Source organism: Trichechus manatus, unplaced genomic scaffold, assembly GCF_000243295.1.
Source record: "Trichechus manatus latirostris isolate Lorelei unplaced genomic scaffold, TriManLat1.0 scaffold00045, whole genome shotgun sequence".
NCBI classification, from domain to species: Eukaryota; Metazoa; Chordata; class Mammalia; order Sirenia; family Trichechidae; genus Trichechus; species Trichechus manatus.
In genome coordinates, this window is record NW_004443981.1 from 5716403 (window position 1) to 5740196 (window position 23794).

Consider the following 23794-nt stretch of genomic DNA (forward strand, 5'->3'; position numbering starts at 1 on the left):
TAGAACTATCCCATAGGGTTTCCAAGGCTATAAATCTTTACGGAAGCAGACTGTTGCATCTTTCTCCCATCGAGCAGCGGTGGTTTCCAACAGCTGACCTTTCGGTTAGCAGCCGAGTACTTTAACCACTGCATCACCAGGGCTCCTTAGATGTCTTATCAGGCACCTGAAATTTAATCTGTCCAAAGTCAAGCTGCTGATCTCTCCACCTACCAAAATCTGCTCCACGAGTCCCCTACAAGGCTATTATTAATCCAGTGGCCAAAGGGATCCTTTCAAAATGTCATTCCTTTCAAAAATTCCCTTCTCTGAATAAAAGCCAAAGTCCTTAAATGGCATAACCAGTTGCAATCGAGTCGATTCTAACTCATGATGACCCCATGTGTGTCAGAGTAGAACTGTGCTCCATAGGATTTTCATTCATTGATTTTTTGGAAGTAGACTGCCAGGCCTTTTTTTCAAGGCACCTCTGGGTGAACTCCAACCTCCAACCTTTCTGTTAGCAGCCGATCTTGTTAGCTGAACTACTTACATGACACTGTTTTAAATGCTAATATGGCTGGTCTGCCCTTATTAAACAGCATGACTTTTCTAAATTAAAAATTGTTTGAAGGTATCACAGGAACTTTTTCTGTAATTGTGTAGAAAAATACATACACATTATTTTAAAAAATGCAAAGAGAACAAAAAGGTATACAATGAAAAATCACTCCTGACCCTTTCTCCCACTTCCCAGGGGCAGCTGGATTATCCTTTCAGAGATATAGTATGCATACCTAGCCTGTAGTCTCCAATAGTAGCATTCTACACACTGTTCTGTACCTTGCTAGTTTTCATTTAACACTATATCCTAGAGATTGACCCTGAACAACACATAGGCCTCTACAACAGCTGTACAATATTATTAACGGTCCTCTACATTTAACTAAGGTCTTCTGCTGATGGACATTTAGGTTGTTGAGTCTTTTGTTACTAAGAGTAATGCTGCAATGAGGTCTTGTAAATAGATCTTTGGGCACATGTATTATTATCTGACGGATAAATCCCTGTATGTGGAATGGCTGAGCCAAAGAGTATGTACATTTGAACATTTTAACAGAATCCTCAACTTTCAAAGGCTTATACCAATTTACTCTCACCAGCAAGGTGCTATAGACCTCATATCCTTTCCAACACAAACTTGCATCAAAACTTCTGATCTTTCAGTCTGAAAAGTGAAAAGTATTATCTCATTGTAGTTTTAATTTCTATTATCTTTGATGTGGGGCTTTTTTTTTTCCATTTAAAAGCCACGTGTCTTTCTTTTCCTGTGACCTTGCTGTTCCTGTCCTTTGCCCATTTCTACTTTTTCTGCCTGGTACACGAGCGATCTCGAGTCCCTGGGTGGTGGTGGAAACAGGTTAACATGCTTGGGTGTTAACCAAAAGATGCCTGGGAAGAAAGGCCTGGTGATCTGCTTCTGAAAAACCAGCCACTGAAAACCCTATGGAGCACAGTTCTACTCTGACACACACGGGTCACCATGTGTCAACACGACAGCAACTAGTGCACATAAAACTTTTCATTTGTACTGAAAATACTTTTTCCCTCTCTTTTGATCTTACTTAAAGAATGTTGGGCTGTGCAGAAATTTTCATTATGTAACCACCTTTACTAATCTTTTCTATTATGGTTTCTGGATTTTTTTTTTTTTTGCTTAGGAAAGCCTTTCTCACTCTGAGACTATAAAAACTATCTCATTTTCTTCTAGTACTTTTATGGTTTCATTTTTTACACTCAAAATCTTGGATCTACTTGGGAGTTTATTGTGTCCTAAGGAGTGAGAAAAGAATCCACAAAAACTAACCAATCTGTTTATCATTCGTTAAAATAAAACTGAAAGTGTTACTTAACAAATATTCCCCAGTTTCTCCCAGAATTTTATCCTCTACCCTTACTATACTTAAATATCCAAGAAATAATGATCACAAAATGATTGTAGCACAACTATACTTCCCAAAGCATGGTCAGTCTGTAACTATCACCAGCTGCATTTATGGTAATACAGTTTTGAGCTTTGTGATACCAACCGCAATAAGTTAAAACAGGAATTGCTTGTAAACATTTTATCACAATATAGTGGTTGAGTTGAACACTAGGTTTGCAGGATGACTAAAGTATGCATCTTACTGCAATAAATTATACAAGAAATGATATTCTATAATTGTACAGATTGAGCATTCCACTGAGAAATACATATATCTTTAATAGACTAAGTAGAGGCTAGACAGACAGTATTAATAATAAACTGAGGGCCACAGACATCTCCAACTGTTTTTCTCATTTGGGAGAAAACATTAAATTCATTTTCTTTCAAGTACAGGCCTTCTCAGTAGTTTTAAAAAATTCTGATTAGCTGAAAAATACTTCTAATAAGGTACATTTTGTATTTTGAGAGGGGAAGTAGAGGGCACATGGACCTAACCATGTCTATGAACTCAAGAAAGGCCTCCTGGGGGGAATGTTTACATTGAAACCTAAACAGGATGAGAAGAGCTAGACAAACGAGGACACTTGGTCCAGGATTTGAAAGACAACTAGGTAAAGCGTAAATCCTCTGTGTGAACACCCATTTCTAAACTCAGGGGGAATATATATTGATTTCCTCCCACGTCTTTTTTCTAAAGCAATTTTTCTTCTCAGGTGATTCTTAAAATTTGTAGTATTACAGTCAAGCAACAGTGATCTATTATAGAAAGAGTAAATATTCTTCTTGTCCTTGGCTACAGACTCCTGTTATTCTTAATGTGACACAAAAGCACTCTTACTTTTAGACATCTTGCATACAATCTGTATGTTTCACATTTTAAAAGACTTCTCTTAGTATCAAACTCAAATAGCTTATTTTTAGGTAGGATTATAGGGTTGACTTTCCTGTAGAAAAGTAAAGTTGAAGCTGTTTCAGAGATTAACTTTGTTCTGCTTGCCTATGGCTAATGTTTGTACCATTAGAAGGCAGCGGATTAGAAAACTAGGCAAAAGGCATTTCTTCTATACTCGTTCTTCAAACTGATCCTTTTTGTCACACATGTAGCCCACTTATGAAGACAGCATTGGAATCAGAATCAGTATTAAGACCAATCAAACCTATAATCCAGAATCTCAAAACACTGGGCCACTAGCACAAATATTATCTTGAAATTTCTCCTTTATAAATACATTTACAAAACAAAGAAGGAAACATAAAATGTTCAGGGAGCAAATTTCTGCTAGTAATTTAAAAATATGCTGTTTTAATTCTATAAGGTTAAGATTTTTTAAGATAAAAAAATTATTAGTAACTGAGTTGAAGTCCCAATATTAGATATTATCGTTAAATGAACAAGATAATTTCTGACCATATACGACTAACAATTTCTCTTTTTATCAGCTTAAAAAAATGGCAAAAGGCTATGAATCTAACTCAGCTCTGCCATGGGTTAGCTGTGTAACTCAGGGCAAATACCTATTCTGAGATTCAGTTTATTTCTGAAATAAATCATAATTTAAATGCCTTAACCCTACTAACAAGTAGAAAAGGAACACATACACTATTTTAGGAATATATATTTTTAAAAGGAATCAACAGTCCTGTTAAGCAAGTATGGCTACAAGAGGAAATGAAACAGCTATAGTCAACAGATTAACTTAAGGCCTTCCACCTGGCTCTTAAGGCACACGTTAACTCAGAAGACTAATACATATTTATTGAGTGGTATCATCTCTGGATGTCTGTATATTGGGTGTGAGTGTGGATTTAAGGTTTCCTTGGGTCTCTCTCAGCAGCCCTGGTGGCACAGTGCTTAAGAGCTTGGCTGCTAACCAAAAGGTTGGCAGTTTGAATCCACCAGTCGCTCCTTGGAAACCCTAATGGGTAGTTCTACTCTGTCCTATCGGGTCACTGTAAGTTGGAATCAACTCAACGGCAACAGGTTTGGTTTGGGTCTCTCTCAAGGGCTCTCTTTTCTCTTCAGTATTTCTATTCCCTAATTTTCCTTTTCCTTGTAAAGAGCCACCACTCATATTTAATACCCAACTTTTGCCACTTGCTTATGTCAGTTCTTGAAATGTACTTTTTATAACAGAAGCAGAAGTTAAAAGATACAGACATCACACAATTTAATTAAATGGTTCTATTTTATTTCCATGGTCTGAATTTTCTTTCTCACTCAAGAAAAGATTTCTAAGCATTTATTATTTCTTTTTTTTGCTGTAAACAGAAGAAAGCTTTTTCTTTTCCAAAATTGTCCCAGGGGAACAAAAGAGATGCTTTTCCAAATTAGAGCACAAGTCTTCCTGAAATGTCAGTGTGTGATAATTAGGACAGTAGCAGTCTTTTAGTTTAAATTTCATAAAAGCTATTGTTACGATGGTGGTTTTGGCCGTTTTGCAGATGGTCCATCTGAGTTAGTTCTGTTATCAATGTTATTTTCATCTTCTGCACCATCTTCATCATCACCTTTTAAAATAAATATTTGTTGTATGATAATATGTCCAATGGTTCAAAAGAAATATAGATCATTAAAATGGTTGATAGAGACCATTTCAGTTTTGGGATTAATAAAACCATGCATATCTCAGATTCGAAATATGTACGATTAAAAAAATTTTAGAAATTTATAATCTAAAACCTTTCTATCACTTTTTTTGAGATATAATTCATATACCATAACACTCACTCTTTTAAAGTGGTTTTAGTATACTCACAAGGTTGTACAACCATCACTACTATCTAATTAGTTCTAGCACATTTTCATCACCCCAAAAAGAAACGCCATATTCATCATCAGACACTCTTCATCATTCCCGCCCCAGCCCTTGGCAGCCACTAATCTATCGTCTGTCTCTATGGATTTGCCTATTCTGGACTCTTCATATAAAAGGAACCATACGTGACCTTTTGCATCTGGCTTCTTTTACTTAGCATAATGTTTTCAAGGTTCATCCATGCTGTAGCATGTATCAGTACTTCATTTCTTTTTCTTGCTGAATTATATTCCACCGTATGGATATACCACATTTGTGTACCCATTCATTAGTTGATGGATATTTGAGTTGTTTCCAATTTCTTGCTATTATAAATAATGCTGCCATGAAAATTTGTGTACAAGTCTTTGCGCGAACTTACGTTTTCATTTCTCTTGGATATAGACCTAGGAGAGGGATTATTGGGTCATATGGAAATTTTATGTTTAACTTTTTGAGGAAAAACTAAACTGTTTTCCAAAGCAGGTATACCGGCAATGTCTGAAGGTTCCAATTTCTCCCCATCCTCACCAATACCTGTTATTGTCATCTTTTTTATTACAGCCATCCTAGTAGGTGTGAAGTGGTATCTCAACTTTTTTAATTATGGTAAACATGTAGGTAACACAACATTTGTCATTTCAACAATCTTCCGTGTACAGTTCAGTGACATTAAATATAAAAATGTTCATGTTTTTCAACCATCACCATTAATCATTGTGGTTTTGATTTGCATTTTCCTGATGGCTAATGATGTTAAGCATCTTTTCATGTGCTTATTGGCCATTTATGTATCTTAGAGAACTGTCTATTCAAATACTTTGTCTGTTTTTAAAATGGGTTATTTGTCTTTTCAGGGTTGCATTCTATCACTTTTTTTAGTAGCTGTTATAATTTTTATTCTGCGTATTTTTTGAGATATAATTCATATAACATAAAGTCCATCATTTTAAGCTCTATCACTTTTTTAAAAAGCAAATCAAACCAAAGTACTATGGGGACTTGATCATTAAATATATGAAAACATGTCCTCCTATACAAAGATAATTACTGACTATTATCAATAGGACAGGTTATTTTTCTGATAATAATAGATTTTTTTAAACGGCTCTAGCTATACTATTGTTCTTATGTCATAATATTTTTAACAGATTAGATGGCCAAGAAACAGGACTTCACCCTCAATGTATGTGGCAACAACCAATTAACGTATTCATGGAAACCATCTATTATCTTGAACTCAGTGTCATGTTCTGAATTGACTTCTCCCCATTATCCAGAACTATCAAGGTGTAAACAAGATGGAAAGTACTGTTTAAGCTCATCTACAAAGGAGGAAATTCCGATATTTACTTCTAAAGGTTTTCAGCTCAGGCAGTCAAAATTCACCTGTTTTTGTATCCCAGACAAGATTTTTAAAAAGTCAATGCAGTTAACTGCCACCTACAAAGCTGGGATATAAAAAAGGAGTTCCTGGGAGTTAAGAATTGTTACACTGAAGTCTGTTTGAATCTTCGGAAACTGCGATAGCTTGCGGTCTTACAAACATGTTAGCAATTTCACACCTGATAAAACTCCTTTTCATCCTCAATACCCAGCTCAGAAGTAGTCATGCCCTCTCTGAAGCCTTCTCTTGGTCTGCAATAGTTACAGAAGACACAGGGTTTACACTTTCACTCTTTAATAGTGTTTGCCTGTCTAGTCCCTCACCAGCCTGTGAGTGCCACAAGGACATTCCATTCACCTAATTATTTCTCCAGTTCAGCCCAGTGCCTGACAAGAGTAGACGTTTAGCACTTTTGGGGTGCGTATTAATGAAAAGGGATAGAGTCGTGAAAACGCTTCAGCAGAAACAGCCCAGATACACACGACCATGAGTACCAACAATTTCTAGTGGGAATACATCAAGGACTCCCCAAAGATCTTCCCCGGCCGCCCCGCCCTTCAGCGGTTCCAACATCGCCTCAGAACTCACCATTCATGGCCTCTTCTCCAGCCACCGCCACTGGGTCCTGGGCTTCCCGTTGTACCAGGGCGCCGAGGAGCTCGGCCACCCTCTCCCGCATCTCAGCTAACCCCAACAACAGGCCCTGGAAAGGGTCGGCATCGCCCAGGGCCTCACAAGATACCTGCAGCCGCTGCCGCTGCCCGTCCCGCCCGACATACTCTCCCAATAGCTCCATGGCGACCGCCGAGCTTCAACCGCGCGCCACAAGAAAACGTCACCCGGAAGCGGAAATCAGCCTGCTGCGGGCGGAGGCGGGAGAAGGGAGGAGAGTGACTTCCGTTTGTCCAGAGTCGTTCCTCCCCCTTCCTTCCCTTCCCTCTTTGGGGATTGGTTCCCGGGACTCAGGCCCCGCCTCCTCCGGCTACGCCTCTCGCGGCTGCCTTTCCCGCCTCCGCCGGGGCAGAGCTGCGGGCCGGTGACAGTTGAGGATGGCCGGAGCAGAGGGCTCCGCTGGGCGGCAGTCGGAACTGGAGCCTGTGGTATCGTTGGTCGACGTGCTTGAGGAGGACGAGGAGCTGGAGAATGAAGCGTGCGCTGTGCTGGGCGGCAGCGACTCCGAGAAGTGCTCCTATTCGCAGGTGGGCGCGCGGCCCGGGCCTTGACTCTCCTCGGTCTCCGGCTGAGCCACCCCTCCCGGCCAGACTCCCAATTCCAGCCGCCTCAGTCGTCTCCCCTAGGGTGGTCCGGGGCCGATGTTCGCCTTAGGCTTTCCCGCTCGTGGTCCAGCTGCCCTTTTATCCTCCCAGGGTCCCTTTCTCAGTCTGCGCCCAGCCTTTCTCGTCCCTCAGTCTTCCTCCGTCCCGCGCTCGGGATTCTCCAGGCTTGGCCCTGGAGCGGTTGCTCCGTCCATTTGCAGTCTCTCCTTGGTGGCCTGGCCGCTTCTTAGGAGACCATCCCCGTGACCTCGCAAATCCAGACATCTTTGTTCCTGCTTCTCCCATCCTAAGGGCATTTATTAGGAACAGAACCATTAGGCTTTTTAAAAAAAAAATTTATTTATTTTGTTGTTGAGAATATACACAGCAAAACATACACCAATTCAACAGTTTCTACATGTATAATTCAGTGACAATGATTACACTCTTCAAGTTGTACAACCATTCTCACCCTTCTTTTTCTGAGTTGTTCCTCCCCCGTTAACAGAAACTCACTGCTAAGGTTCCTGTCTAATCTTTCAAGTTGCTGTTGTCAGTTTGATCCCGTATAGATAGTTCTTAAAAGAGCATAATGCTTAAGGCAGACCTTTATCACTAGTTAAGTTAAACTATTGTTTGGTTTTAAGAAGACTGGAGGGGATATTTTTGGTTTAAGGTTTAAAGATTATCTCGGGGCAACATTTTTAGAGGTTCATCTAGCCTCCATGGTTCCAGAAAGTCTGGAGTTCATGAGAATTTGAAATTCTGTTCTGCATTTTCTCCCTTTTGATCGGAATTCTTCTATAGACTCTTTGATCAAAACCATTAGGTAATTTATTAGGAGGTCAAAGCAGGGTTAAAAGAGCTCTGGATTTGAAAGCCTCTCTGTGTAGGGTGGGCTGCTGAACAGCTAGTTCCTCTTTGCCGTTTAGTTTGGCAAATGCTCGTACTTTTGTGGTGAAACTAAGCAAGTGCCATGGCTGCCTATAGTCTGCCCTTCTTGCAAATAGACTGGAACCAGAACAGCAGGTGACACTGGCAAGGGGGGCAGAGAGAGGAGAAAAGGAAAGGATCTGTTTGACATTTGGAAGACGTTGTGAACAGGGGTTGAGGGGGTGTGATGTAGTGTTCAGTGACTCATCCTAGATTTCTAGCTATCAAAAGGGAGAAAGGTGGGTAGGAGAAAACACGGAGTGAGAATTTATAGGAGGAAGGTTACTTAGACAGGAGGGTTGAGTGGAACATTGGGGGAGGAGGAGAGAGACTTGCTGTCATTATGTGGTGTGCACTGAGATCACAATACCAGGTGTCATCAGTGACCAAGTTGAATTTACTCTGTCAAATGGTTAGATTGTAGAGTAAACCTGGTATCCAGATGTTGGCTGGTACTTTAAAACCTTTGATCACCACCGAAACAACATTTTTCCCTGCTGTCCTTTTAAAAAAAAGATGATAGGTCCTAAGTCTGTATGTAAGCTATTTTTGAAATGTAGTTAGCTTTATAAAAGGGACTTAATTAAAATTTTCTTTTTATTATAGTATAATGTAATAGCAGATTGCACAAAACATGTGTATGGTTTGGAAAAAAAAGTAAACATCCATATACCCACCATCCAGAATAAGAAATGGAATATTACTGGCATCCCAGAAGCCTCCCCGAGTCTCTCCCTCCTCCCTAGAGTAGGGTAACCATTATCAAGATTTCTAAAAGCATAAGTTTTGCCTGTTTTCCCTTTAACTTTTATTTTGAAAAATTTAGAATTTACAGATAAGTTAAAAGAATAATGTTCTGAACATCTGTATATCTCTTACGTATATTCATTGTTTCATCTCTTCCTCTCTGTACAATACAATTTCCTTTTCTTTTTTTCTTTTTGGCTGAACCATTTGAAAATAAGTTGCAGACATCATGACACTGCACCTCTAAATACTTTAGCATGCATTTTGTAAGAATGCATTGATTTCATTGGTAGAATTATAAACATTTTCTAAAATTAAAGTGTGATATTATTTATATAAACCTACACACATTCTCCTACATTTTCATGTGCTAAAATGATTAACCAGAACAGCTTGTTCACAGTTGACTGAAATCTTAAAACTTCCTATTACTTTAAGAAAAAACTGTATGTAAACAAGCATAGTGTAGTACATACATAGTGATATGAAACGTGCGACACTGTCTTGGTAGTTTTTACAGGAAGATCTTGACCACAGATAATCCAATTTTAATTATTTCTCATATCTTAGTATAGGTATTAGGTAACTATGCCATATTTTATTCATTCTCTCTCTCTGATTCCATTTTGGGGCCGTCTTTTAGGGCTCAGTAAAGAGACAAGCACTCTATGCCTGTAGTACCTGTACCCCAGAGGGAAAAGAACCAGCCGGAATTTGCCTAGCATGCAGTTACGAATGCCATGGAAGCCATAAACTTTTTGAGCTATATACAAAAAGGTAAAGCCAGTCAAAGATTGGTACAGAATGCTTCTTTCCCAGATGCACTTTTTTTCCTTAATCTGGTTTTTCCGTTAAAAGTAGTTGTGCACTAGTAAAATTTAATGTAATTTTATATAATGTAATTAGAAAAGATAATTTTCCCAATGGGCCTTTTAAGATACAATTGTGGTACAAACTCAAACTACTCATTCTTCTCTGCCATTATTTCACACACATGTAATATATGTAGATACATACAAACGTATATATATCTGATATATGTATAAGTCTCTGTGCATGTTAATTTCCAGAATGTAAAATCTCTTTATTGCTATGTGCTTGGGGGATTTCTGAATTGGATACATGAACAGCAACCAAGGCCACTTTTTAGATCCTAGATAATTGTGGAAAAACAAGTAGGCTATGATTTGAGTTTAAAGAGTAAGTTATTAGAGTTAAAAGAAAAATAAAATTGGTTCTTCCTCTTTTGTTTCAGAAATTTTCGTTGTGATTGTGGAAACAGCAAGTTTAAAAATTTGGAATGCAAACTATTTCCTGTAAGTAAGCACTATATATAATGCGTAGAAAGAAGCCGAAGTTGATATTTGCCAGAGTGGGTGAAAACCAAGTGTTTTCCAAAAAGGAACTTCTTATCCTCATTCTTTGCAAATGGTCAAATCAATAATAGACTGTATTTTATTTTTCACTTTGTTGGAAAAACCGTATAGCCTGTTCCCAGCCTACCTTAGACTGTAATTAATGTCAAGGGCTTTGGGGGAAAATGTTCTTTAAAGCATTTCAGGTTCAATTATGTCAATTGTGTTCATGCTCTGAGGCTTTTAAAGAAAATATGACTTTAAAAACTGAATAAAGAAGACATGGTAGCCATGAATGTGGGCTAGATGCATATAAGAGTTTTTCACTGCTTTTTTTGCTAATAAAAACTGTTTATACAATAACCTGTAATAAAACATCAAATGAAAGAGAAAGTAAGAGATGTCACATTGTTCAATCATAATTGCTAAAGCTGTCATGCTTTTTCCCCCCTTTGAAGGTTATTTTTAGACAATTTTTTTTACCTGCTTTTGATCTCCTAGTAACCCAGGGTCCTTGACTATCATTGCTGGTCATAAAGAAGTATCCTGAAAATTCAAGTCAGTGTCAGTTTACATGGGTTGATAATAATTAATTTTTATCTCCATTTAATTGAATGGGTATATTCAATTTTCCCCAGTTGCTACAAAAACTAAATTTTATTTTTTCTCTGTATCTTGGAAGAAGTATCCCTTGAGTGAGTGATTTTTGTTTTCCTTTGGACTTTGAAAGTTAAAGACCGCCTTCTGGCAGGGGGGAGATATTAGTTTAATGCATACATTTCATGATACATGAAATTGTAGTTAAAATTAGACCATATTACATTTTGAAATTGTCTTTCAGGATAAAGCAAAGGTAAATTCAGGCAATAAGTACAATGACAACTTTTTTGGACTGTATTGCATTTGCAAGAGACCTTATCCTGATCCTGAAGATGAGGTAAGAGAATTGGAGGTTAAAACCTGGGGCTTTGTCATCACTGGCTTTAACTCCTCAGCCCCTTGTCATATTTGGGCCTCTGCAGCTGTTCAGGGGGTTGGGGGGGCGGGGTTGGGTATTGTGAAAGAATTCTAAATTTGTCCCTCCTTATGAATCTGGACTAGATTTATAACTGGTACAGAGCTGAACTACTGTTCTCACTTTTACATCATGAGAATGAAGCATTGGACAAGGCTTTCCCAAGGCCAAGACTTCTTTCCTTCCTTCTTTCCCTCTGTGCTTTCTTCCCTTTCTGTCTTTGCCTGCTTTCCTCTGCCCCAGTCACTCAAGAAATGACCTTTAAATTCTTGCCTCCTGGAAAGGAAAGAAATGGGGTTTGAGTGTATAAACTAAGTCCTCTTTAAAAATTCTATTAGGAGGATACATAAAATTTAAAAAGAGTTTATCTTCTTTACTCCTGTACCTTTCTACCTCCCAGACATAACCAGTGTTAACACTTTTTGGTGTGTATATTCTTAGAACTTTTTCAGTGCACATATAAATAGTTGAGTGAATGTGTGTTTCTATGTATAGTTTCCTTTTTTTTTTAAACAAAAGTGAAAATTTTGTACATTCAGCTCTGCGACTTTTCTTACTCATCAATATATCATAGCCATCCTTCCATGTCAAACATACAAATTTACATCATTCTAACTGCTGTAGTGTATTCCATAGTTTCATATCCGATGAGTTAGTTCAGCTAAATTTTCTTCTATACCAAAATGCTGATGTCTAATTTTTCACTATTATAAAAAAGGCTGCAGTGATCATCTTTATATGCTGTCTTAGTCATCTAGTGCTGTTATAACAGTAATACCACAAGTGGATGGCTTTAACAAAGAGAAGTTTATTCTCTCACAGTCTAGGAGGCTAGAAGTCCGAATTGACGGCGCCAGCTCCAGGGGAAGGCTTTCTGTCTCTGTCGACTCTAGGGGAAGGTCCTTGACATCAGTCTTCCCCAATCGAGGAGCTTCTCAGCTCAGTGACCCCAGGTCCAAAGGACTCGCTATTCTCCTGCCTCTTGTTTCTTGGTGGTAGGAGGTCCCCCGTCTCTCTGCTCACTTCTCTCTTTTGTATCTCAAAAGAGATTGGCTTTAGACAAAACTTAGTCTTGTAGATGAGTCCTGCATCATTAACATAACTGCCGCTAATCCCACCTCATTAACATCATAGAGGTAGGATTTACAACACATAGGAGAATCACATCAGATGACAAAATGGTGGACAATCAGACAATATTGGGAATCATAGACGAGCCAAGTTGACACGCATTTTTGGGGGACACAATTAAATCCATGACATATGGTATACTCCTGCAAGTATTTATGTATAGTAGATACCTAGGGGTGGAATTGATGGGTCAAAGGAGATTTTCATTAAAAACTGTGATCACAAATCCCAAAGAGTCTGTAAGGAAACTTCTAGAGCTGATAGAAGAATTTAGCAGAGTTGCAGGGTACAGGGTCAACAAACAAAAAATCATTTGGGTTTCTATACACCAGCAATGACGAATCTGAAAGGGAAGTTAGGGAAACAATTTCATTTACCATAGCATCTAAGACAATAAAATACCTAGGAATAAATCTAACCAAAGACCTGAAGGACTTATAAAATACTGCCGAAAGAGATTAAAGTAGACTTAAATAAATGGAAACATGTTCTATGTTTATGGATTGGAAGAATTAATATTGTTAAGATGTCCATACTACCCAAAGCGATCTACAGATTCAATGCAATCCTGATGAAAATTTCGGTAACCTTCCATTCAGAAATAGAAAAACCATCCTCAACTTTGCATGGAATGGCAAGAGGCCCTGAATAGCTAGAACAGTGTTGAAAGAGAAGAACAGAGTAGGAGGGCTCACTTCCTGATTTTAAAACATGCTGTATTTAGCCACAGTAATCAAAACAGCCTGGTACTGGTATAACAATAGACACATAGGCCAATGGAATAGAATTGAGACTCCAGAAATAAATGCACACATCTGTGGTCAACTGATTTTTGACAAGGGTACTAAGTCCATTCTATGGGAAAAGAAGAGTCTCTTCAATAAATGGTGCTGGGAAAACTGGATCTCCACATGCAGAAAAATGAAAGAGGACCCATGCTTCACTCCATACACAAAAACAAATTCAAAATGGATTAAGGACTTTAATGCGCAAACTAAAACCATTAAATTCTTTGAAGAATAAGCAGGGGCAATGCTGTCAGTCCTAGCTTTCCATGATGAGTTATATAATAACAAAAGCAAAAACAGCAGAAGACAAAATAAGTGGGACCTTGTCATGAATTGAATTGTGTCCCCCAAAAATATCTGTCAACTTGGCTAGGCCATGATTCCCAATATTGTGTGATTGTCCACCATTTTGTCATCTGATGTGATTTTCCTGTGTGTTATAAATCCTATCAGTATGATATTAATGAGGTGGGATTAGCAGCAGTTAAATTGATGAAACAGGACTCAATCTATAAGATTAGGTTTTGTCTAAAGCCAGTCTCTTTTGAGATATAAAAGAGAAAAGTGAGCAGAGAGACATGGGGACCTCATACCACCAGGAAAGTAGTGTTGGGAGCAGAGTACACCTTTGGACTCAGGGTCCCTGCACTGAGAAGCTCCTAGACCAGGGGAAGATTGATGTCAAGGACCTTCCCCCAGAGCCGACAAAGAAAGAAAGCCTTCCCCTGAAGCTGGCACCCTGGGTTTGTACTTCTAGCCTCCTAAACTGTGGGAGAATAATTTTCTTTGTTGAAGCCATACACTTGTGGTATTTCTGTTATAGCAGCCCTAGATAACTTAGACAGACCTCATAAAAATTGAACACTTGCTCATCAAAAGACTTTACCAAAAAAGTGAAGAGATAAACTACTGACTAGGAAAATATATTCAGAAACCATATATCTGACACGAATCTAATAATCAAAATATATATAAAACTTCAACAGCTTATCAACAAAAACACAAATAGCTCAATCATAAAATGGGCAAAGGACTTGAATAGACATTTCACCAAAGAGGACATTCAAATAGCTACCAAACATATGAAAAGATACTCAGCATCATTAGCCATCAGAGAGATGCAAATAAAAAACACGGTGAGATACCATATCACTGCCACCAGGATGGCTAAGGAGCCCTGGTGATGCAGTAGTTCAGAGCTCAGCTGCTAACCAGAAAGTCAGCAATTCGAACCCACCATCCGTTCCTTGGAAACCCTATGGGGCAGTTCTTCTTGGTCCTATAGGGTTGCTATGAGTGGGAATCAACTTGACAGCAACGGGTTTGTTTTTTTTAGGATAGGTAAGATTAAAAAAAAAGAAAACAAAATAACAAATGTTGGCAAGGATGTGGGGAAATTGATACCTTTATCCATTGCTGCTGGGAATGCAGAATGGTATGGCTGTTGTGGAAAACGGTGGTGGTTCCTCAAAAAACTAAAAATAGAACTATCATATGACCCAGCAACTCCACTTCTAGGTATATACCCCAAAAGACTTGAAAGCAGAGACTCAAAAAGAGATTTGCACACCAGTGTTCATTGCAGCACTGTTCACAATAGCCAAAAGGTGGAAACAACCTAAATGCCCATTAGCAGATGATGGATAAACAAAGTGTGGTACATACATATAATGGAATTCTAGTCAGCCAGTGGGAGAAATGAAGTCTTGATACATGCTACAGTATAGATGGAGCTTGAAGACATTATGCTGAGCGAATTAAGCCAATCATAAATGGACAAGTATTGTATGACCTCACTTATATAAAAAGACAAGAAAAGGCAAATGTATAGAGACCAAAGTTTAGTAGTGGTTACCAGGGGCTGGAGGGAGGGGGATAAAGAGGGTTGACACTAATGGAAAAATCGCATTGATTAAGGGTAGAGTTGCACAGCCGATTATTGTAATTGTCGTCAATAAGTTGTACACCTGTAAAAAGTTGAATTGGCAAAAGTTGTGGGATAGATATATTTACAACAATGACAAAGAAGAGTAGCTGTTGAGGCTGCTTATGTACAACCAAACACCTCATGGAATTTGGTTCCTTGGTTTGGAGCTTTAGGGTAATTTTTTCATGGGACATCCCAGTTAATTGGCCTAATAATGTGTTTAGTGCTTCTGTTCTACCTCATAGTTTGTTGTGTAGTGCCTGGGGTCTCAAAAGCTTGTAAGCGGCCATCCAAGACACAACAATTGGTCTTTATTCATCTGGAGCAACAGAGGAAGAAGGAAAGTCACGAACAGGAAGAGGAAGTGGAATGTGTGGTTAATTGCCTCCATGAACAACTGCCTCCTTTGCCACGAGACCAGAGGAACTCGATGGTGTCCGGCTACCATTACTGAACATTTTGATCAAAGATTCCATAGAAGAATCCTGATCAAAAGGGGGAAAATGCAGAACAGAATTTCCAGTTCTCATGGACTCTAGACTTTCTGGAGCCATGGAGGGTAGATGAACTCCAAAAACTATTGCCCTGAGATAATCTTTAAACTTTAAACCAAAAATATCCCCTGAAGTCATCTTAAAACTGAGCAGTAGTTTAGCTTAACTAGTAATAAAGGTCTGCCTTGAGCATAATGCTCTTTTAAGAACTATCTATATGGGATCAAATTGACAACAGCAATTTGAAAGATTAGATAGGAACCTTAGGGGGCAGTGAGTTTATGTTAATGGAGGAGGAACAACTCGGAAAAGGAGGGTGAGAATGGTTGCACAACTTGAAGAATGTAATCAGTGTCACTAAATTGTACATGTAGAAACTGTTGAATTGATGTATGCTGTGTATAATCTCAACAAAATAAATAAAATTTAGAAGAAAAAAGAATAACTAATCCCTTCAAAAAAAAAATTGTAATCACATCTGCCAAAAGCGTTGAACCGCCAACAGTATATGATAGTGTTTCTTCCCCCAACACTCTTGTCAGCCCTATATATTATTCCTCTTTTAAAAATTTGTTAGTCTGATAGACAAATAACAGTATCCAGTAATTTTTATTTCCCTGATCATGAGTGAGGTTGCATATCTTTTCTTAAGTGTGTTGGGCATTTTTAATCACCTTCATCCTGAATTGTTTTTTCATATCCTTGGCTCATGTTTTGATTGGATTGAGTTTTGTTTTGTTTGTGTTACTGATTTAAAGGAGTTCTTTTTATATTTAGGGAAATTAGCCTTCTTCCTCCTTTCTAATTGTCTTGGAACTGCAATTGTTGAACCAAATTATATAGAAGAACAAATTGAAGATATCTTTGATATCTTATAAAACTGTTGGATCCAAAAACAGAAAAAAAACAAGATGATATATAAATTGATCAAGGCAGAAAACCACAATAGGAAAAGGACAGAACAACACTGGAATGTTAATGAGTAGATACGAAAGCCTGGGGATGAAAGGAAAATCATTCAAAACATTTGGTATATAATCTTTCTAGGGTTAACATTTAATTAGTGAGCTCAAGTGGAAGAAATTTTTGCTGTCCATGTTATCAAGAAAGTGTTTTTTAACATTTACTTTTCAGTTTTCTTGGCAGCACGGCATGGTAGAAAGTCCCAGTTGCCACATTCTGCATTGGTCAATTCATATTCCCTCCTGGGGCCTCAGTTTATGTGTAAAATTGAAAATGAAAATACCCTGCTTACAAAGTTTTAAAACCAGATGCCCCATAGGGTTTCCAAGGAGCGGCTGTTAGATTCGAGCTGCTGACTTTTGGTTAGCAGCCAAGCTCTTAACCACTATGCCACCAGGGCTCCAGATATTAGGTAACTGATTTGAAAGAGCTTTGATAATGGCAATGTGCTTCTCTCAAGGAGGAGCCCTGGTGGTGCAGTTTTTAAGAGCTATGGCTGCTAACCAAAAGGTCGGCAGTTTGAATCCACCAGCTGCTCCTTGGAATCCCTGTGGGGCAGTTCTACTCTGTTCTGTATATAGGGTTGCTATGAGTCAGAATGAACTCGAAGGCAACAGGTTTGGTTTTTTGGTTTTATCTCGATGAAACCCTTACATAACACCAGTTCATGTAGAACAAATTTCTTTGGCCCCTTGATCCACCATTTCTCCCTATGCCCTTAACTACTGGCATGTGGATAGGAGTCTCAGAGTTGGTAGAGAATTATTTAATATCTAATTTTACTGTGTGCCACAATTATTTCTATGTCCCAGCAGTCAATGTAATCATTAGCCAACAAACAAACTGTGTTTCTGTGTTAGATTCCAGATGAGATGATCCAGTGTGTAGTCTGTGAAGACTGGTTCCATGGAAGGGTGAGGAGAGCTTCTTTCACCTTCTTCAGCTATTACATCACCTTTATTTTAAAAAAAAAAAAAAAGGATTTTTTTCCTTTTTAATTGTTATATTTTACCACATAACTACTTTTCTAAAAATATAATGATATTATTAGTGTACCATTGCAATATTTGTTTATATAATAATGGGCATTTTGGAAAACTTGTAGATCACAAGAAGAATATTCTGTTTTCTGTACTGACAGCACCTTGGTGCCTCTCCGCCTGAGAGTGGGGATTTCCAGGAGATGGTATGCCAAGCTTGTATGAAACGCTGTTCTTTCTTATGGGCTTACGCTGCACGTTTGGCAGGTAGGAATCTCGGAAGTGTGTGCCACAAACTTGTGCTTGTGAAATGTGTAGGCTCAATCCAGAAACTTTAGGAACTATTTTTAACTGGACTCTGAGGTATAAGAAGGAAGTATAAGACATGTTCCTTCTGCACAAAGTGCTTCTAGATTGGTCGGGAGACTACCGAGAACAAATGTATACTTAAATGGCATGGCGCAGACTATGGCTGGGACCAGAGTTAGACAAAATGGAGGAGGTAGTTTTGAATGGGGCTTTGAAAGAGAAGTAGAAATAAAACAAGTTATTCTTAAATGTCGGACATGCTGTTGGTTGGGGAGAGCGTGATTAGTTATAATTTAGTGCCTTTATTGTACACAGAAATTGACTCAAAACAACTAATCAGCAATGAATGGTATTGCTGCACTAAATATTTTATCTTATTGGTAATACTATATGTGTTATTTAATTTTTTGTTAAGCTAGCAGTTCTTCATAATACCAGCCGCTCTGGCCTCATAATTGCTTGTTCCCCTCAACTTAAGGGAACCTTTTACCATACAGACCACATAGCAGCACAGCCACATCTAAGATCTCATCCTACACCTTTGATTTGCCTGAAGTCCTTGAACTTGATGCTCTCTTTCTGTTCACACTCTTTGCAGTCATATCTCTCACTTTTCACAGACACTGGACCTATATGTGTTTCTCATTCCTTGAGTTTTCTTAATTGTGTTCTTCTCGCTTTGTCTCCTTCCCCATCAGAAATGACCTCGTCTCCTATTAAATTGAAAAGTCGTCATCCAACACGAGCTCCCGTATCATTTTTCTTCTTTCCGACACAGTATTTCTGCCTCTACACACATCCTTTTTATTTTCCTCCTTTCGTAAAGAAAACACTGGGTTTTTTTCCAAAACTACCCTTCTACCTGTGTTCGCAATTAAATCTCTCCTACTGCGACTTGCTTCTTGAGTTATCCCATCTCTCTGTAACTTCTGCAGTATTTTTTTTCTTCTTTACATATAAAGTGCTTAAGTAATGATTCATATTTTTAAATGAACTGTTGAATTATTTGCACTCTGGATTAGGCAGGCATACTCTGAAAAAGTGTCAATATTTGCTTTTTTTCTTTTCCTTTTACACATTAAGGTTGACTTTTCTCCTTTTCCGGATTCTGAAATATTTTTCAATCAGGCTAAGTGATTTTATTGTCTGATAGGTCAGTAGATATGTGTTTTTATGTTTTGTTTTTTAATTATACCCACAGTAACTAAAATATCTGCTGAGGATGATGGATTGGTGCTGAATGTGGATGGAAAAGGTGATCAAGAAGTTATCAAAACTGAAAATGGAGATCATCAAGATAGTATCCTCAAAGAGGATGTCCCAGAACGTGGAAAAGATGCCATCAAGGACATTAAAGCAGAACAGACTAGTGAACCATGTACCAGCTCCAGTTCTGAGTCTGATCTCCAGGTAATGTAGGAAGCATGAGCCATAAAACATAGGCAAAACTACTCCAGGAAGCTGTGTATCTTTGGATTTCATTGGTACCTTATGCCTAAAGAAATGTCTTTATATTTAAACTATGATAGTTTTAAAAACATACACTTCAAAACTTAATTTTATTTCAGACAGCATTTAAGAATCAAAGTCTCAACACAGAATCACAGTCCGGCTGTAAATTTCAGGAACTTAAAGCTAAGCAGTTTATAAAGAAAGACACTGCCACCTATTGGCCACTGAACTGGCGTAGCAAGTTATGTACCTGCAAAGACTGTATGGTGAGTACCTGATTAAGGTCAGTGTTCGTGTGTTTTGTGGACTGATCTCTAAAATAAGAACACCTGAAAAGGGTATTTATGGAATTGATGTAAGGAGTGTAGGGAATTTTAAAATTTGTCAGATTAAGCAAATTTATCAAATAGGACTCACAGTCTGCATATTTTCAAATTTGTGGAAGACATTAAGAATTACACAATATTTTTTTTATATACTTATTGCAATAGTTATCTTTTTTATGTCATAGAGTTACTTGAAACAAACTGCTTGGAAGTTACAGTAAGTCAATGGTTTTTAATTAGAGATCTCATAGACTACATCTGTGAGGTTAGGGGATTTCTGAAAGAGATTTGAGCAAAAAGAATAAATTGTTTAAGCAGCTCTATGCTCAACGGCTCAGGCTTTCCTAGCTGTTCCTCTAGAAACCTTATATAACTTTTTGGTGATTCTTGTGAAGCGGATGTTTTGACAATGATACACAGTTCTAATGAGAAACTGGTTTTATTTCTCAAAGAAAATGTATGGAGATCTAGATGTCCTGTTCCTGACAGATGAGTATGACACCGTTTTGGCTTATGAAAACAAAGGCAGGATTGACCAGGCATCTGATAGACGAGACCCTTTAATGGATACCCTAAACAGCATGAATAGAGTCCAGCAAGTGGAACTGATTTGTGGTAAATACTGTGTGTGTGAGAATTCATGAAGCTTTCAAAGTTTCCTTTGCTATTAAAAAATATATGTACACAGAGGATAATAAACACCTGTTGTTTTATTAACTGCAAAGAAAGTTAAAAATTTGAATTGTATGGTTATAGTAGGCCTCAGCTACAGTTGCTTAATTTTCGTATTGCTGGGTATTTAGCTGTTATTGCTATTAAATCAGTGCTAAATGCTAGAATCATTACATGCTTGAGAAACCACATTGTGTGCTATTTTGATAAAGGGTAGATGTGTGAGTAAAGAAGAATAGAATATCCATTTCTTTTTCCATCCTTTGAGCATTTCCCTCATCATGCCATCTGTTGGACAGTTTCTGAGATTGCGTCAGTGGGTCACAGGAAACCGCTAGAGGGAAAAATACCCCCAAGCCCTTAAGTGCCAGCTGTTACATTTTCCGCCCACTCTGCCCAACTGATTTCAGTGATTTCCATCCCAGCCAGTTTCCACTCAGGTGCCACCACCTTTGTGGCTCTTTTATGGCGTTTACCATTTCTGTCTTTTATTTGTAACTATTTGGTTAATTGTCTTTTATCTTTGTTGGACTAAATGCTTTTTGAGGATGGAGGGTGCATTTAAAAGATCTTTGTAGCCCTCAAGGTGCTTTGTACTTCGTATAAACTGTTAAGTGAATGAATGAGCTTTAAAACTTAATGTTTGACTAATCCAAGGTTATTTCAAGTGGTAGAATTCCATAGAATTAGGTAACACTTAAAAAAATTCTTAGTTTATCTTATTGGGAGTGACAATATCTTTCCTCTTTTCTTCCCCCCCCCCCTTTTTTTAAAAGAAAGAGTCGTAGGGATCAGAATAAAGTCCAGAGAATTTGGGAGAAATTGGGAACAAGTTTCTGTACAGGTTTCACTTAAGAAAAATTTGATTTGGATTATTAACATACTCAAATGTCAATGGTAGAGAAATATTTTGTTTTTAAAAGCAAACGGCTTACCTAACGTTTAAGCGCTTTTTTTGTTGTTTGATTTAGAATACAATGACTTGAAGACTGAACTTAAAGACTATCTCAAGAGATTTGCTGATGAAGGCACGGTATGTTGAGTTAAAAGAATTTAATCATAGTCCTGTATGTTTTGAATAAACTGTTTATTTCCTCTGATGAATAAAATGATCGTGCAGCATAAATGGGATACTTGAGGAGAGTTTAATACAGTGATATTTAGAGAGGTGTGGGCAAGGCTGAGGGAAATCGGTGCGGGCTGGTGAAACGCCAGAGCACTAGTGGCAACACGGGGAGTCCTTCTTAACCCTGGTCTGGAAGGGATGAGGGAGGGAGCAGTCACACAAACTCTGTAGGACTATCGTATTTTTAAGCAAATAACGCACACGCTTTTTTGGCCATCTGTGCTCTTCCAGAACTGTTCTACTTAATCTCATCATTTCTGTGCATTATGTGTGCATGTACGTTATTTACATAGGCACGTTATTTGCGAAAAAATGCAGTGGTTGTAGCTTAGGAGAGGGCCACTGGACAGCATCAGAGATCCTGCCCTATGGAAATGCCCATCCTGACCTGAAAGTAAGGATCCCTGGAGGGGGAGGGAGAAATGACCAGACAGAAAAAAATTAAAATTTTCTGGGATGCTGGACTCCATAGTTTAGAATAGGAGAACTTTATAACCATGGGCAAAAAAATGTATCTTGCTAGTAAGAGAGTCTATAGACTTTTATTTTAAAATTTATTATTGTGCTTTAGGTAAAAGTTCACAGCGAAAATTAGTTTCTCATTGAAAAATTTATACATAAATTGTGATATTGGTTGCAGTCCCCACACTGTATCAGCACTCTCCCCCTTTCCCTTTACGCCTTGAATTCCCTGTGTCCATTCATCTAAGTTTCCTGTCCTTTCCTGCCTTCTTGTCTTTGCTTTTGGGCAGGTGTTGCCCGTTTGGTCTCGTATACTTGATTGAAAGAAGCGTGTTTCTCACGTGTGTTACTGTTTGTTTTATAGGCCTGTCTAATCTTTGGCTAAAACGTGGACTTCAGGAGAGGCTTCAATTCTGAGTTAGCAGGGTGTCTGGGGGCTATAGTCTTGGGGGTTCCTCCAAACTCTGTCAGACCAGTAAGTCTGGTCTTTTTTTGTGAATCTGAATTTTGTTCTACATTTTTCTCCCGCTCTGTCAGGGACCCTCTATTGTGATTCCTGGCAGAGCAGTCGGTAGTGGTAGCCAGGCACCATCTAGTTCTTCTGGGCTCAGGCTGGTGGAGGCTGTGGTTCATGTGGTCCACTAGTCCTTTGGACTAATATTTCCCTTGTGTCTTTGGTTTTCTTCATTCTCCTTTGCTCTAGACGGGATAGGACCAGTAGATGTATCTTAGATGGCTGCTCACAAGCCTTTAAGACCCCAGATACAACTCACCAAAGTAGGATGCAGAACATTTTCTGTATGAACTATGTTATGCCAATTGACCTAGATGTCCCCAGAGACCATGGTCCCCAGCCCTCGGCCCCAGTGAATCAGTCCTTCAAGGTGTTTGGATGTGTCTAGGAAGCTTCTGTGATTCTGCCTTGGTCAAGTTGTGCAGACTTCCTCTATATTGTGTGTTGTCTTTCCCTTCACCAGAGTTAACAATTGTTTACTATCTAGTTAGTGATTTCCCCTCCCTACCGCTCCTCTCCCTTATAACCATCAAAGATTGTTTTTTTCTGTGCATAAACCTTTTCTTGGGTTTTTATAATAGTGGTCTCATACAATATTTGTCCTTTTGTGATTGACTTATTTCACTTAAAATGCCCTCCAGATTCATCCACGTTGTGAGATGTTTCAAGGATTCATCATTGTTCTTTGTTGTTGCATAGTATTCCATTGTGTGTATGTACCATAATTTTTATGGTTTATCCGTTCATCTGTTGAGGGGCACTTAGGTTGCTTCCATCTTTTTATGCTATTGCAAATAATGTTGCAATGAACATGGGTGTCCATATGTCTATTATTTCTTATTTCTCTAGCATATATTTCCAGGAATGGGATTGCTGGATTGTATGGTATTTCTGTTTCTAGCTTTTTACGGCAGCGCCATATCGTTTTCCATAGTGATTGTACCATTTTACATTCCCAGCAGCAGTGCATAAGAGTTCCAATCTCCCTGCAACCTCTCCAACACTTGTTATTTTCTCTTTTTTTTGATTAGTGCCAGTAATGTAAGGGTAAGATGGAATCTCATTGTAGTTTTGATTTGCATATCTCTAATGGCTAATGATTGAGAGCATTTCTTCATGTGTCTGTTAGCTGCCTGAATGTCTTCTTTGGTGAAGTGTCTGTTCATATCCTTTGCCCATTTTTTAATTGGATT

General features: G+C 38.4%; 2 protein-coding genes across 2 annotated transcripts in view; one reads left to right on the top strand and one right to left on the bottom strand.

Moving 5' to 3' along the window:
- Window positions 1-1669: 1669 nt before the first annotated feature.
- Window positions 1670-6976, bottom strand: GON7 (GON7 subunit of KEOPS complex). The gene is made up of 2 exons (XM_004376686.2): window positions 6740-6976; window positions 1670-4477 (listed from the first exon to the last, which is right to left on the bottom strand). The coding sequence occupies exons 1-2, from the start codon at window positions 6945-6947 to the stop codon at window positions 4383-4385; spliced, it is 303 nt and encodes a 100-aa protein (XP_004376743.1). The 5' UTR covers window positions 6948-6976; the 3' UTR covers window positions 1670-4382.
- A 4-nt stretch (window positions 6977-6980) lies between these two features.
- Window positions 6981-23794, top strand: part of UBR7 (ubiquitin protein ligase E3 component n-recognin 7) — a 23336-nt gene continuing 6522 nt past the window's right edge. Inside the window, exons 1-10 of the mRNA XM_004376687.3 lie at window positions 6981-7350; window positions 9731-9864; window positions 10343-10403; window positions 11284-11379; window positions 17621-17674; window positions 17902-18007; window positions 19251-19459; window positions 19618-19767; window positions 20280-20442; window positions 21471-21532. Of these exons, the coding sequence (XP_004376744.1) occupies window positions 7201-7350; window positions 9731-9864; window positions 10343-10403; window positions 11284-11379; window positions 17621-17674; window positions 17902-18007; window positions 19251-19459; window positions 19618-19767; window positions 20280-20442; window positions 21471-21532 (1185 nt within the window). The 5' untranslated portion in view covers window positions 6981-7200. The remainder of the gene's footprint in view (window positions 7351-9730; window positions 9865-10342; window positions 10404-11283; window positions 11380-17620; window positions 17675-17901; window positions 18008-19250; window positions 19460-19617; window positions 19768-20279; window positions 20443-21470; window positions 21533-23794) is intronic.

What these genes read in the sequence shown, in the direction of transcription:
- GON7 (XM_004376686.2), bottom strand. Translation starts at nt 6,947, where the DNA reads ATGGAGCTATTGGGAGAGTATGTCGGGCGGGACGGGCAGCGGCAGCGG. An exon ending in TGGAGAAGAGGCCATGAATG is followed by an intron (nt 4,478 to 6,739) that starts GTGAGTTCTGAG and finishes TTATTTTAAAAG; the next exon opens with GTGATGATGAAGATGGTGCA.